Source organism: Triticum dicoccoides, chromosome 6A, assembly GCF_002162155.2.
Source record: "Triticum dicoccoides isolate Atlit2015 ecotype Zavitan chromosome 6A, WEW_v2.0, whole genome shotgun sequence".
NCBI lineage: Eukaryota > Viridiplantae > Streptophyta > Magnoliopsida > Poales > Poaceae > Triticum > Triticum dicoccoides.
The window spans coordinates 432730927-432743939 of NC_041390.1; the positions used below are offsets into that span (position 1 = coordinate 432730927).

General features: G+C 48.5%; 1 protein-coding gene and 1 long non-coding RNA gene across 2 annotated transcripts in view; one reads left to right on the forward strand and one right to left on the reverse strand.

Annotated features, from left to right (window-relative positions):
* The window catches only part of LOC119317139 (protein ROOT HAIR DEFECTIVE 3 homolog 2-like), a 17971-nt gene extending 5865 nt beyond the window's left edge, over positions 1-12106 (reverse strand). The window contains exons 1-13 of the mRNA XM_037591549.1: positions 11820-12106; positions 11446-11512; positions 11234-11336; positions 2644-2714; positions 2454-2517; positions 2301-2366; positions 1917-1964; positions 1770-1832; positions 1642-1698; positions 1319-1477; positions 1114-1182; positions 944-1035; positions 49-127 (exon numbers count right to left, since the gene is read on the reverse strand). Of these exons, the coding sequence (XP_037447446.1) occupies positions 49-127; positions 944-1035; positions 1114-1182; positions 1319-1477; positions 1642-1698; positions 1770-1832; positions 1917-1964; positions 2301-2366; positions 2454-2517; positions 2644-2714; positions 11234-11336; positions 11446-11512; positions 11820-11976 (1095 nt within the window). The 5' untranslated portion in view covers positions 11977-12106. The remainder of the gene's footprint in view (positions 1-48; positions 128-943; positions 1036-1113; positions 1183-1318; positions 1478-1641; positions 1699-1769; positions 1833-1916; positions 1965-2300; positions 2367-2453; positions 2518-2643; positions 2715-11233; positions 11337-11445; positions 11513-11819) is intronic.
* On the forward strand, positions 6435-10896 carry LOC119317141. The gene is made up of 2 exons (XR_005153530.1): positions 6435-6677; positions 10642-10896. It is a non-coding gene; the product is annotated as an uncharacterized LOC119317141 (long non-coding RNA).
* Positions 12107-13013: the final 907 nt, after the last annotated feature.

Here is a 13013-nt window from a genome sequence, read left to right on the forward strand (position 1 = left end):
CTTTATGTAAGTGAAGAGTGACAGAGTATGTTTAAATGAGTTACTCACATTTACAATTTCAGATTGTAACTGTTGACGTTTGACAGTTCTCACACCTTCGTCGAAGTACATGGTTTCCATGTCATAGCTGCAAGAAAAAGCAGTCAGATCAGAGATCGAACTGTATGAAACAAATGCCAAGATCATTTTCTTTATGTGCTTTCAAGAACTAATCAATTTCCACATAAACACTAATTGAAACAACCCCAGAGACCAAGACATTTGTACGACTATGCAGTACCAGAACAACCAAATAAATTCAGCTAACTCACATGACAAAATAAAACAAAAACCGAAAAAATAAACCATCAGCGTAAAAAGTATGAAAAGGTTTCCTTTCTTTTGAGATTTCTATCAAGTGATGCCATGGTACAGTACAAATGAATGGCGGTTTTAAGAAGTGATGTAAACATTATGAATTATGTATCTTCCGAGTTTTCCTACTCCTAAACTGTGTTGTGCTCGGGTTATTTTATAATTTGCTGTGGAAAAATAGTCACCAAAGCAGAAAAAAGTTGTGGGGAAAAGGCAAAAACTGGTTCAAAAAGCTTGATTACCATAAGACATAGCAGCATGGTAACACGACGCAAATGGCATTATAAGGAACCGCGTGCATTAATTGATCAATATGTTGGGTAACAGTTTAATATCCATATAGGCAGTACATGATGTGCATCAAAACAATATAGAACCTCAGACTTATGGGGACAAACAAACAAAGATCGAACATGCGTGCAAGGAAAATGTGCATTACACCGCTGAAGCAAATGAACAGCACGTAATTAAACTAACAGGTTCAGGGGTATGCTAATTGAGAAGACAAACATAATGAATCATGGTAATCAATGTGATTATCATAACTTTCTAGGAAGACCCTTGCCGGGAAAACTAGTCAATCACTCACTCTAATAGATAAAAATCAATAATGTCGCTAAGCTTCATGCCAAAGCTTCGTACTGGACCGGATGTTACAGCTGCCTCCAGCTCCAACCAACCCTGCAGAGCGAAATAATTAATTCCCATGGTGCTAGCTAAAGAGAAGATTAAGAACTATAACATAAGAGCAAAGGTAACCTCATCCAACATAAAACATCTAAGCTTTTCATCCGCAATGTCTTCACAACGAACAGTAGCAACCATGATCTAGAAAATGCAGGAAGAAAAAACAGTGAAATATATAATTTATATATGATATAAAAGGGATTTAGAAGCATGCTTAGGTACCCAATGAAGTGTTAGTTTTCTCAGACCACTGTCAATAAAAATACAATGACCTAACCTTGTGAGCGGGAAGGTTAAGGTCCTTATTTTCTCGTATTACTTTCCAGATATGCATTGCGCTAATACAGAAACCTGAAGCAGGTATGACACCTCTTCTATCAGCTGCTAAACCACCAGGATCGATTGAATGAATAAACTTGTGCCTGAGTTTCCCAACCTGCAAGTAAGTAAAAAAGGTAGGAAACGGTAGAGTACAAGGTCTTCCCCATAAAAAAAAGAGAGAGAGACTAGCTTGAGTTATTGATTCTACACAAGACGTCTAAACTAAAATATAGTTGCAACCAGCATGTGACAGAATAAGCATGTTAGCTTCTAACATACCTGCTCCTTAAATAGTTCTTCGTTCTCTTCATAACTTGACAATGCGGTGACCTCCACCTTTATATTGAACAAAATATATGTCAGTTGATATATGCAAGTCCCATTTTCAGTGAAAGTCATGCACTTACATTGAAGAATTCGCTTAGCGCAGCTTTCTTGAAGACTTCTGGTTTGGGAACAGAATCCCATATCTATTACAAACAGAAAAAAAATTGTGAATATTCCAATATGACAAAGCAGAAAAGGAAGGTGAGCAGAATGTAAGATAAGAAAACCTTGTGGATATCCTCCTTTAGAGCCTGGGCAAGATACTCTACGGGAGTCTGCAAATAAGAAGAAAATAATAATAATGAAATCATACAAATTATGCACGAGAATTGAGTGCCACTCAGTTGGCTAGCAGCTTATGCGCTTGCTACGCACACGTGGGTTCAAGACTTGGCCTCCATGCGGTGCCTCACAGTTGTTTTCCTAAATAAAAATGCCACAGGTGCTAGTTCCTCTTGGTCGAGTTTTATTTCTATATAAGCATGGCTATGTGCATGTAGAGGCCGGGAGAGAGATTTTCTTCCGTTGTCTAAAATACTAGAAGTTATGCATCTCTGACTCGGTAGTAGAGGAACAAAATTGTGTGTCTCGGTCTCTAGAACTGTACTAACCTTTGTTTTATCACGGATCACAAGCAGTAGCATCGTTTTCCGAGGGCTGAATAAACGCATCAAAACCTCAAATAGAGAAAAATAACTCATAAGAAACTAACACACATATGTAGTCAAAATAAGTACTTCCATGTCTGATTGCAACCGAGTTACCTCAAATATAGTTTTCAAAAGAGGCCTGTTAGCCGCATGTTCTCGGCCTATGTCATGACACCACCTGCAGAGTGCACATTTACAATTAGCAATCCACATGAAAAGGTTGAGCAAAATTGCTCTCTACTCATTGCAGTAATTCAGTTATAATTCACCAACTAAAGATTACTCAATGACATCAGCAACTCACAAATTTATCATTACAATATCAGAAACTGCAAGAGCGAAAAGGGCACTCTGCTTCTCAAAGGCTGTATCATCCTGCACGAGTAACACAAGGCACCAGTTAATAATCGTCGCTGGAATGTAACTTAATACTAAGAATTAACAATACCAACCAGTGAAAAAACGGAAATAAAAGGTGAAGCTCCTCATTTCAACAAAAGAAATATCAAATGTATGGTCAGAAGTGACGATATGTATCCTTTAAGTTGACGGTTTCATTTTGTCGAACTTGATACTTCGTAATAAACACTTTTAATAAAGACGTCTGGGTGCTCGAGAAAAAAAAAGATGGCTGACTTGCATTGCACAATGCAGAGGCCGGAGCCGCTCCCTCTTTTACGGAGAAAAAAAGTGGATGCCTGAAATTCTAGCTCAAACTGTCATAGGTGAAGGGACAGAGAACTTGCGAGAGTGTATTAGTTGGTTGCATTTCTAAGTATGTGCTCAAATCAGTTGCCTGGATTTAGGCTGCAAAATGGCAACTAGACGTACTATAGTGGCAAAATAGCATTTATAGCACACCACTGAGTGCTAAGAACCTCCATTTCGTACTGGAAACAAGAGCATAAATGTTATAGATCCTTGTAGAAAGTTAATAAGGGGACTAATGCAGCATGTGAATCACAGCAATTTTCTTCTCGGCATGTTAAGCACTCATACTTAGAAATGAGCACATACTTAGAAATGCAACCAACTAATACACCGTTAGGCGACAGGGAGGCGATCCGGGGCGATCTCCGCGCCCGACGGCGGAGCCACCGCCCGATGCCGGCGATCGCCGCCGGGTGGGCGGTCGCTTCTGGGCCCTCGCCGGATCTGACGATGATGATGCGGACGAGGATGGAGCGGAGCCGCCGGGGGAGTCACCGCCGTCTCCTACGCCGTCGGACCTAATCTGTGAATTCTTTCATTCAGGTTACTCGGAAGAGGAAGTAGCGACCACGGTGGACAAGGTGGTTCCCAGAGACGATCTGGCTCGTGAGGGGTTGCACGATGGAGAGAAGATCGAGATTGTTCGCCGGATCGTGCATAGAAGGACGGCGCCGTCGGCGCTTCGTCCATGGAAGGGACCTTTACCCAAGGTATGTTTGCCGAAGCTCACTGTGTTTGATCTGATCCGACCGGATGCGTGGGTTACGGTTAAGAGGAAGAAAGGACGGAGGTTGTTGTCCCGGAATGTGCGTCCGCCGGCGCCGGCCATGGAGGCCACGGCGACCGAGATTCGATCGACGAGGGCGACCGCGCTCGCTCAGCTGCTTGGTGCGGCCGGGCTGGATCGGGAGCCTTCGGGCCTCGTTGCCAATGGGCCGGACAATAATGGGTATGAGGCCCATTATGTCTTTCAAGGCCGGTCCGTTGAGTGTTTTCTGCCATGCACGTCCGATCCTTCGATCGTCCCAGCGCAGTCGGTACGTGCCGCTAGGGTTCATCGCCAGGGGAGTCGTGGTTTCCCGCAGTGTGGATCGGGCAGGGCGAGGAGGATCCCGCCGCTGCTAATGGCTGGACGTGGAGCGGGACCCCCTCCTGCTGCGAGTACCGCGGGGGGGGGGGGCTGGAAGGGCTCGACCGCCGCCGCCCCATGCGTCGGGACGGGGCGCACCGCCGGCCGGACAGCAGCCGCCGGCACTTGCGCCGGGTGCTGCAGGTCGTGGAGGCGCTCTCCAGCCGCGGCAGCAGCTGGGCGCTCCGGGAGTTCGGGCTCCTGAGGCGCAGCCAACGACGGCTGGCCGGGCAGCGCATAGACCCCCGGTGCCATCTCATGCTGCTGGGGTCGGCCGGGGAGGCCCTCGCCCTCCGCCGCCGGCGTCGCTGCTGATCCGGTGGCGGCAACTGCCGGGGGTCAGCGTGCACCCCCGCCACACCTTGCGGTTCGTCAGGCGCAGAATCGTTCGGGGCAGAATCAGGTTCAGAGTAATCAGAGTAATACCAGTGGGAGACCGACTGATGCACCTCGAGGCAAGTGGGGTGATGACGGGTTTGATGCGTATGGAGTAGGCCAGCATCGGGGCTCATCTTCAGCGGGAGGAGGTCGGGGTTATGCTTGGCAGAGTGACGGGTCTGCAGAGAGACCGTTCCTGGGGCCGGCTGGAGGCTTCGTTGAGGGGGCCTCAGGACCTGATAACAGGCACAGAGGAGGTTATCGCGGATACCGTGGTCGTGGTGGAGGCCGCGGAAGGTTCCGCCGGCCGCCTCCCCCTAGACATGTTGACTCTGACGGGGCGGCGATGGAGACTGATCAGACACCACAGGAGCTACCTCCCCAGGCGATGGAGGTGGTGAATGCACTTGCGGTTGCTGAGGTTCCTGGGATTGCGAAGGAGGCTGAGGTGGTTCAAGTGGCTGATTCTAAGAGGGCATCCAAGTACGCTCGGAAGAAAGAGAGAATGCTTTGTTACCGGTGCGGAGAGAAGGGGCACTTCATCGCGGAGTGTGTGGCCCAGCTGTGCGAATCCTGTGGTAAGCCTGCGCATGCTTCAGGGGATTGTCCTTTGCTGAGGGACCATATTCCAGCTCTTACTGTATATGGTGTGTACTGTGCGGAGCTGATGTTCTTCGAGTCAGCGGCTGCGAGGGAGATCCCAGCTGATACACAGAGCCTTACTTCTGGTTTGGTCAAGGTGACACAGGGAGATGTCTCCCAGGCTCAGATTGTGCAGAGACTTCAGGAGTTGGCTCCGGGTGATTTTCAGTGGGACCTCGTACCCGTTGAGGATAGAGTATTCAGAGTGGAGTTTCCTTCGATTGAGGACTTGCAGCGTTTGTTGAGCTTTGGGATGTGTAAGGTGCCAGGCACCAAAGGTATTTTGGAGTTCCACGAGTGGAAGAAAGTTGAGCCTAAGGGGAAGCCTCTTACTCAGGTGTGGCTGCGTTTCTCGGGGGCACCGTCTGAGGCTCTTTCTAATGTGCGTGTGGTGGCTAGTTTGGGGATTATGGTTGGTAAGACGGAGAAAGTGGATATGGCGTTCACTAGAGCTCAGGGGGTGGCTCGACTGCGAGTTAGCATTCTGGATATTGAGTATGTCCCAGACGTCATCAACTGGACCTATAGAGGCGAGGTGTTTCCACTTGATATTGAGTTTGAGGATGCAGAGTTGTTTGCTGAGGTTGCTGCTGGCACTGACGTGGATATGCACGATGGGGGTGATGATACAGGTGCTCCCAGGGAGCAGGCGGATGAGGCAGCACAGGAGCCCAATGGATCGGGGCCTGCTGCTCAGGAGCCGGAGAACGGAGCCGGGATGGAGCAGTCCCCGGCTTCGTCTTTGCCTCATAACTCACTGCGGTTTGGATCTTTTTTGCCGTCGTCGGCGCCTCCTCGTCTGTGGAGTGATCGGGTTGACTCTGACGATGCGTTCGAGCATTCGCTACCGGTCTTGGACTTTGGGCGGTCACCCCGGCAGTCGGCCAGCTTCAGTGCCCGTGTTGTTCAAGAGGTGGAGCCTCAGGAGTCGCCAGGGCGATCTAGGTCTTCGGTTTCCTTGCGGAGGGGAGGGGCGTCTGGGCAGGTGGCCACGACTCCCTCTCATTCTTCTGTTTCACAGCAGGCGGCGCAGGTACCTGTGTCCAGCCGGGGCGACATATCTTTGGGGCAGGAGGCCCTGGAGGTCCGTCTCGCGGGAGCCTCGTTGGTGGTGGGGTCGCCGGAGGTGCTAGGCAGGCGTCAGGGGCAGGTGGCCCCTGACCCTCTAGTACCGACGGCGGTCCTGCAGGTGGAGCGCACGGCTGCCACGGCGTCGGCTGGTGGGGTCGGACTAGGGCAGGAGGCCCTGGTGCCAACTCCGTCAGGCATCTCCACATCTCCTACGCGGTCCCCCTCTCCCAGACCTACTCCGGGAGCCGCTACTCGGGAGGAGGTGATCGCGTTCGGAGGGATCCGAGACCCTGCTTCCGAGGGGAGGCGGACGAGCTCTCGTCTCCAGGACCTTCCGGAGGTTGATGATTTGCAGCAGAGGTGCGCTATGCGGGCGGCCAAGCTGCGTGATGTGGAGAGCACAACAGGTATGTCAGTTAATGTTTCAAATTCTATTCTGCATTTCTCTAAGGATGAGATTATTAATAATGCAAACCAAGTGGGGGTGTCTCTTGGGAATAATAATTTGGAAATTGAAAACTCGGTTAATGATCTTTTAGATTTGGAAGCGGAACGGGCCTTGGAGTCTATTAGAAACCTAGCGGCTGTAAAACCTTTGAATGATGCGGAGATTGAGGCCTTGGGTGTTAGGGTGCTTGATAAATTCTGCGCGGACCTTGTTCCTCCGTCTGCGGAGCCTGATGAGGATGAACTCCAGGTAGATGATGCAGCCCATGTTCAACCAGAGCACGGTTATGAGGACCGGGCTACAGGTGATAACATTCCTAAACGTAAGTGGAAGCGGAAGGTGTACCCTGCATCCGCGGTACGCAGGAGTGCTAGAATTCGTAAGGCCAAAAAATTCCATGATGACCTATGAAAGGAATATTCTGGAATAGCAGAGGTCTTAAGGACTTGGCTAAACGTAGGTTTCTAGCGGAGGCATCTTTAGAGCACCGTTTAGATTTCATTGCTCTCTCTGAAACTGGTAGGGATAATTTTGCACCTCAGTTTCTTAACACGTTGTCGGGAGGGGTGGAATTCGATTGGCATTGTCTTCCTCCAAGAGGGAGGTCTGGGGGCATCTTGCTGGGTGTGAGATGTGATTCCCTTGAAGTCCGGAGTGTTGTTATGGGTGACTTTGCAGTGAAATTCAGAGTCAGGTCCAAAATAGATGGGTTTAACTGGGTGTTGGTGGCGGTCTACGGGGCTGCACAACCTGAGCTTAAACTTGAATTTTTGGCTGACCTGGTTCGAATTTGTGGGTCCGAACAACTCCCTATCCTGGTTGGGGGGGACTTCAACATTATTAGGAGGCGGGATGAAAAGAATAACGATAATTTTGATGGGCGATGGTCCTTTATGTTTAATACCATCATTGAGAGTTTGGATTTGAGAGAAATCGAACTCTCTGGTAGACAATTTACCTGGGCTAACTCTTTACCAAACCCGACATATGAGAAGTTGGATCGGGTTCTTGCAAGTGCCGAATGGGAGCAGAAGTTCCCTCTGGTCACGGTGCAGGCTCTAACGCGAGGAATTTCGGACCACACACCGCTATTTGTTGACTCAGGGGAGCCAAGGCATGTGGGAAACAAGAATACTTTCTCCTTTGAAACGTCATGGTTTGAAAGAGAAGGTTTCTTGGATATTGTTGCCAGAGAGTGGGCTAGAGAGTCTAGGGGTAGATCGCCTGTCGAGAGATGGCAGAATAAGGTTAGGCATTTGAGGTGCTTTCTTCGAGGTTGGGCTAAACATCTAAGTGGAGTTTATAAGGTTGAAAAAGACAAACTCCTGGAGATTATTCAATACCTAGAGGTTAAAGCTGAATCAGCGGTTCTTCAATCTGCGGATATGTGCTGTAAGATTGATGCGGAAAAGAGGTTGAAGGAACTTCTCCGCGAAGAAGAGCTGAAGTGGGCGCTCAGAGCAAAGGTTCGCAAAGTAATCCAAGGGGATGCGAACACTCAATTCTTTCATCTGATTGCGAATGGCAAACACAGAAAGAAAAAAATATTTCAGCTCGAGCAAGATGAAGGCACAATTGTTGGTCACGATAATCTTAAGCTATACATCACCGAATACTACAAGCAGTTATTTGGACCGCCGGAGGATAGCGCTGTGTCCCTCGATGAGTCCAGGACTGAGGATGTGCCTCAATTAACTGCTGCTGATAATGACATGCTAGTTGCGCCGTTTACGGAAAAGGAGGTTTTCGATGCCATCTCTCAGATGGAGAACAATAAGGCTCCCGGGCCGGATGGGTTCCCGGCGGAGTTTTACAAAAGATGTTGGCATATCATCAAATGGGATCTGCTACCCATGTTCCATGACCTTTTTGCTGGACGGCTTCAACTTTTTCATTTGAACTTTGGAACGATAACGTTGCTTCCAAAGAAGACCGACGCTCTCAGGATTGAGCAGTTCCGTCCTATCTGCCTCTTGAATGTCAGTTTCAAAATTTTTACCAAGGTTGGGACTAATAGGCTCACACAGATTGCGCATTCTGTGGTGCAGCAATCCCAAACAGCTTTCATGCCAGACAGAAACATCCTTGAAGGGGTGGTGGTGTTGCATGAAACGCTCCAGGAAATTCACTCTAAGAAACTTGATGGAGTCATCTTTAAAGTAGATTTTGAGAAAGCGTATGACAAAGTTAAATGGCCTTTTCTGCAACAAGCTTTGCGTATGAAAGGTTTCCACGAGGGCTGGAGGAGCCAGATTGAAACTTTTACGCAAAAGGGTAGTGTTGGCATAAAAGTGAATGACGATGTCGGTCATTACTTCCAGACACATAAGGGCCTGCGGCAGGGAGATCCGATGTCCCCTATTCTGTTCAACATAGTAGCCGATATGTTGGCGGTGTTGTTAGGGAGAGCCAAGTAAGTTGGCCAAATAGGGGGCTTGGTGCCACACTTAGTGGATGGGGGTATATCCATCCTGCAATACGCTGATGACACTATCATCTTCATGGAGCATGACTTGGTAAAAGCTAGAAATCTGAAGCTGCTGCTTTGTTTGTTTGAGCAGCTAAGTGGGCTCAAAATTAACTTCCACAAAAGTGAGTTGTTCTGCTTTGGGAGAGCCAAAGAGGAACAAGAGGATTACAAGCAGTTGTTCGGATGTGGTTTGGGTGAGCTGCCTTTTACCTACTTAGGAATTCCTATTCATCACCGCAAGCTCACGAATAATGAATGGAAGTGTATTGAGGATCGTTTCGAGAAGAAGCTAAGTTGTTGGAAGGGCAAGCTCATGTCGTATGGAGGCCGTTTAATTCTTATTAATTCGGTGCTCACGAGCATGCCCATGTTCCTTTTGTCCTTCTTTGAAGTCCCAGTTGGAGTTAGGAAACGACTGGACTTCTATCGATCGAGGTTCTTTTGGCAGGGGGAGGAGCCTAAGAGAAAATATTGGTTAGCGAAGTGGGATATCATTTGTAGACCGAAAGACCAAGGGGGTATGGGGATTGAGAATCTCGAAGTCAAGAACCGGTGCCTTCTTAGTAAGTGGTTGTGGAAGTTATCCTCAGGAACTGACGCCATGTGGGCTCAAATCCTGCGTAACAAGTATCTCCAAACCAAAACTTTGGCTCAGGTGTCGGTTAGACCAACTGATTCACCCTTTTGGAAAGGGCTTATGAAAGTGAAGCTTTCATTTTTTCAGAGATCAAAGCATTTAGTTGGTAATGGTGCAAGCACGAGATTCTGGGAGGATACTTGGCTTGGAGAGGCTCCCCTAGCAATCCAGTATCCGTCTCTGTATCGTATAGCTCGAAGGCGCGATGCTTTGGTTGCATCGGTCTTCGCCTCGATACCCCTGGATATCCAGTTTAGAAGATCGTTAGTGGGCAATCGTTGGGAAGAGTGGATGCATCTAGTTAGGAGACTGATGCAGGTACAACTATCTCAACAACCTGATAAATTACGCTGGAATCTCACTAGGTCGGGGGGATTCACGGTTAAATCAATGTATGTTGATGTTATTAATTCCAGCTCGATTCCTACTTCAAAGCATGTGTGGGACGTCAGAGTTCCTTTAAAGATCAAGGTGTTTATGTGGTTTCTACATAAACAGGTGATCTTAACAAAGGATAATCTTATTAAGCGTAATTGGACAGGACCTACTAGGTGTAGTTTCTGTGATCAGGGTGAAACCATTAAACATCTTTTCTTTGACTGCCCACTAGCTAGAATTCTTTGGACGACTATTCAAGTCGCTTTCAATATTACCCCACCAAGGTCGGTTAACATGTTGTTTGGGACATGGCTAACTAGGGTAGAGCCCGGGTTAGCAAAACATATTCGCTTGGGGGTTTGCGCTTTTTTGTGGGCGCTTTGGAATTGCAGAAATGACTTCGTCTTTAACAGGTCAACAAATATCCATGTTTTGCAGGTTATCTTCCGAGCAACGGCTCTTATCCGTTCCTGGTCGCTACTCACTCCGACGGAGGCCAGGGAGCTTTTGGTTACTGCTGCTATCCGATGGGAGATGGTAGCTCGGGATATATTCAGCCGGTTTGGATGGCGGTCGTGTAACAGGATAGGCAATTAGTTTACCTGTCTATTTTGGAGCCAAACGGCTGTGATGTATAAGTGCTTTGGCTAGCTTGTGTATCTAGCCTTCGGGCTCTGTGTGAGCCTTTTCTTACTTTTCTTGTTGACAACCTTGAGACTTGGAGACTTTGTGGACTATTTTATGCTTAATAAGATGGCCGTATGCATCATGCTGATGCAGAGGCCGGGGAAGCCCCCCTTTTCGAAAAAAAAGAAAAAAAAGGTGGTACAAAGGAAATAAGTGACGCGTACTACTTTTGTGGACATTAGTCAACAAACAGTTAAGAGGCAGAGGACTGGATGAATGCTAAAGGTTGAGGAATATACAAGCCATCCAAACTATAAAATGAAAGTATAGCATGAAAGCCCAATTGCATGCATAACAATCTAAACATCGAACAGGCTTGCAAGTACAGTAGAAAACAAGTCACCTCCCCTCTTTCCCTCCCATCCGTCCCCTCCAAATCCATCACAAGAGTGAACGGCTCGATGCCAACAGCTTCGGCAACCCAAATCCCCTTGGTGGTCTGATTCCTGGCAGCAACAGCAGCAATGAAAAGACATAAAAGCAGCATTTAACATCACAATCACCAAATCGAACAATTTTTGAAGAAAAAGGAAACTCGGCGTGGATGGCGTTTACCTTCCTTTCAAGGCATCCATCTCGGTGAAGCTTGTCCCGAAGAGATGGTTGAGCAGGGTGCTTTTCCCTGCCCGGTGAACAAAGTAGGCATCAGGAACGGCTTCCGAAATGAACTAGCACCTAAACAAAATCGCCACCGCACGACAAGTTCACATCACGCTAGAGGGAACTCAACCGACCGCACCGCTAGAGGATAGGATGCGCACTACGGAAACGAGCATACGGATTAATAACTGCGTAAACGGAAACCTGTTTAATTTATCGCTCTCCATTTTCTCATCGCCGTGAACCCCAAAGAGACAGTTGCATCCTCCCCTCACAAATCCCAACACAAGGAGCTGAATATTTCCGCACGGCAGAGGATGTGGGCTCACCGCTGCCCTGGGGCCCAAAGATGGAGACGACGGCGTAGGAGAGGCCGCGCTGCACGAGCCCCGCCGCCGCCGCGAACCGCTCCAGCGCGGGGCCGTCCATCTCCCCCTCAGCGCCCACCACCTGCGCCGTGTGGCGCTCGGAGCCATCGGCCGCCATGGCAAGAGTCGCGGGGAAGCAAAGGATCGAAGCGAGAGGCTTCGCTTCGCGCGCAGGCGCGGCAGAGCGGAAGGGGAGAGGGGGGGCAGGTGGCCGCGCTAGGCGAGCGAGGGTTTTATGCTTGATGGTTTTAATTAACGGGAAGGAGAAGATGGCGTGGCGGCGGGCGGCCCGACTCGACTAGAACGACCACGGCTCACCCTTCCGGCTCTTTCCATTTCCGCAACAGCTCTTCCTTTGAGTCCGACGCTGGACTTCCTTTTCTTTCCTTCTCTTTCTTTTAAAATCAAGGTAAAAGTTTTGTCTCATTCATTAATTAAGATAGAAAAAAGTTTGTTACAAGACACCCAAAAACACGGCATGCGGATTACTCGCATGAAATAAAAGACCCTAGCTTCTTTTCACCGGCGACGACCTAAAGGTTAGCCTCGGTAGAGATGGGGTAAAGCAAGATTGGCGGTGGAGCACTCTTATGCTTAAACACTCTTGCATTACGCTCGTTTCAAATTATCCATGAGACGAGCATGATGAGGGAGGCCTTGGCTTGACGGTTCGGCGTGCCCTCGGCAGAGGTGCTTGCCCACCACTCCTCCACCGAGTCGAACAAGGGCCAAGCAGAACTGTCAAGCCCGTGCATGATGAATTTCTCAATGGCCAAAGACCAAAGACGTCGTGTGTAGCAGCACTTATGGAAGAGGTGAGGCCCGCACTCTTGTATCGTCATGCAAAGAGGGCAGCGATCGCAATTTGGCCACCCACATTTTGCCAATCTATCGGTCGTTCAAATTATGTCTTGAAGGGCTAACCAAGCAAAAAAAATTGACTTTGGAGATGCCCAAACCTTCCAAACCATTTTGTCCAAGGGAGAAAGGATCGTCCCTAGGAACTATGCCTTGTACGCGAAGGTCGTCGAGTATTGTCCACAGGTCGTGTGTTTCTAAAGGATGCCATCCTCGGTGGGCTCGTCAAGACAGACCTCATTTAGTAACATCCACAGAGCGAAGAATTGTGTGATGTGCTCAACGGAGACATTGGTG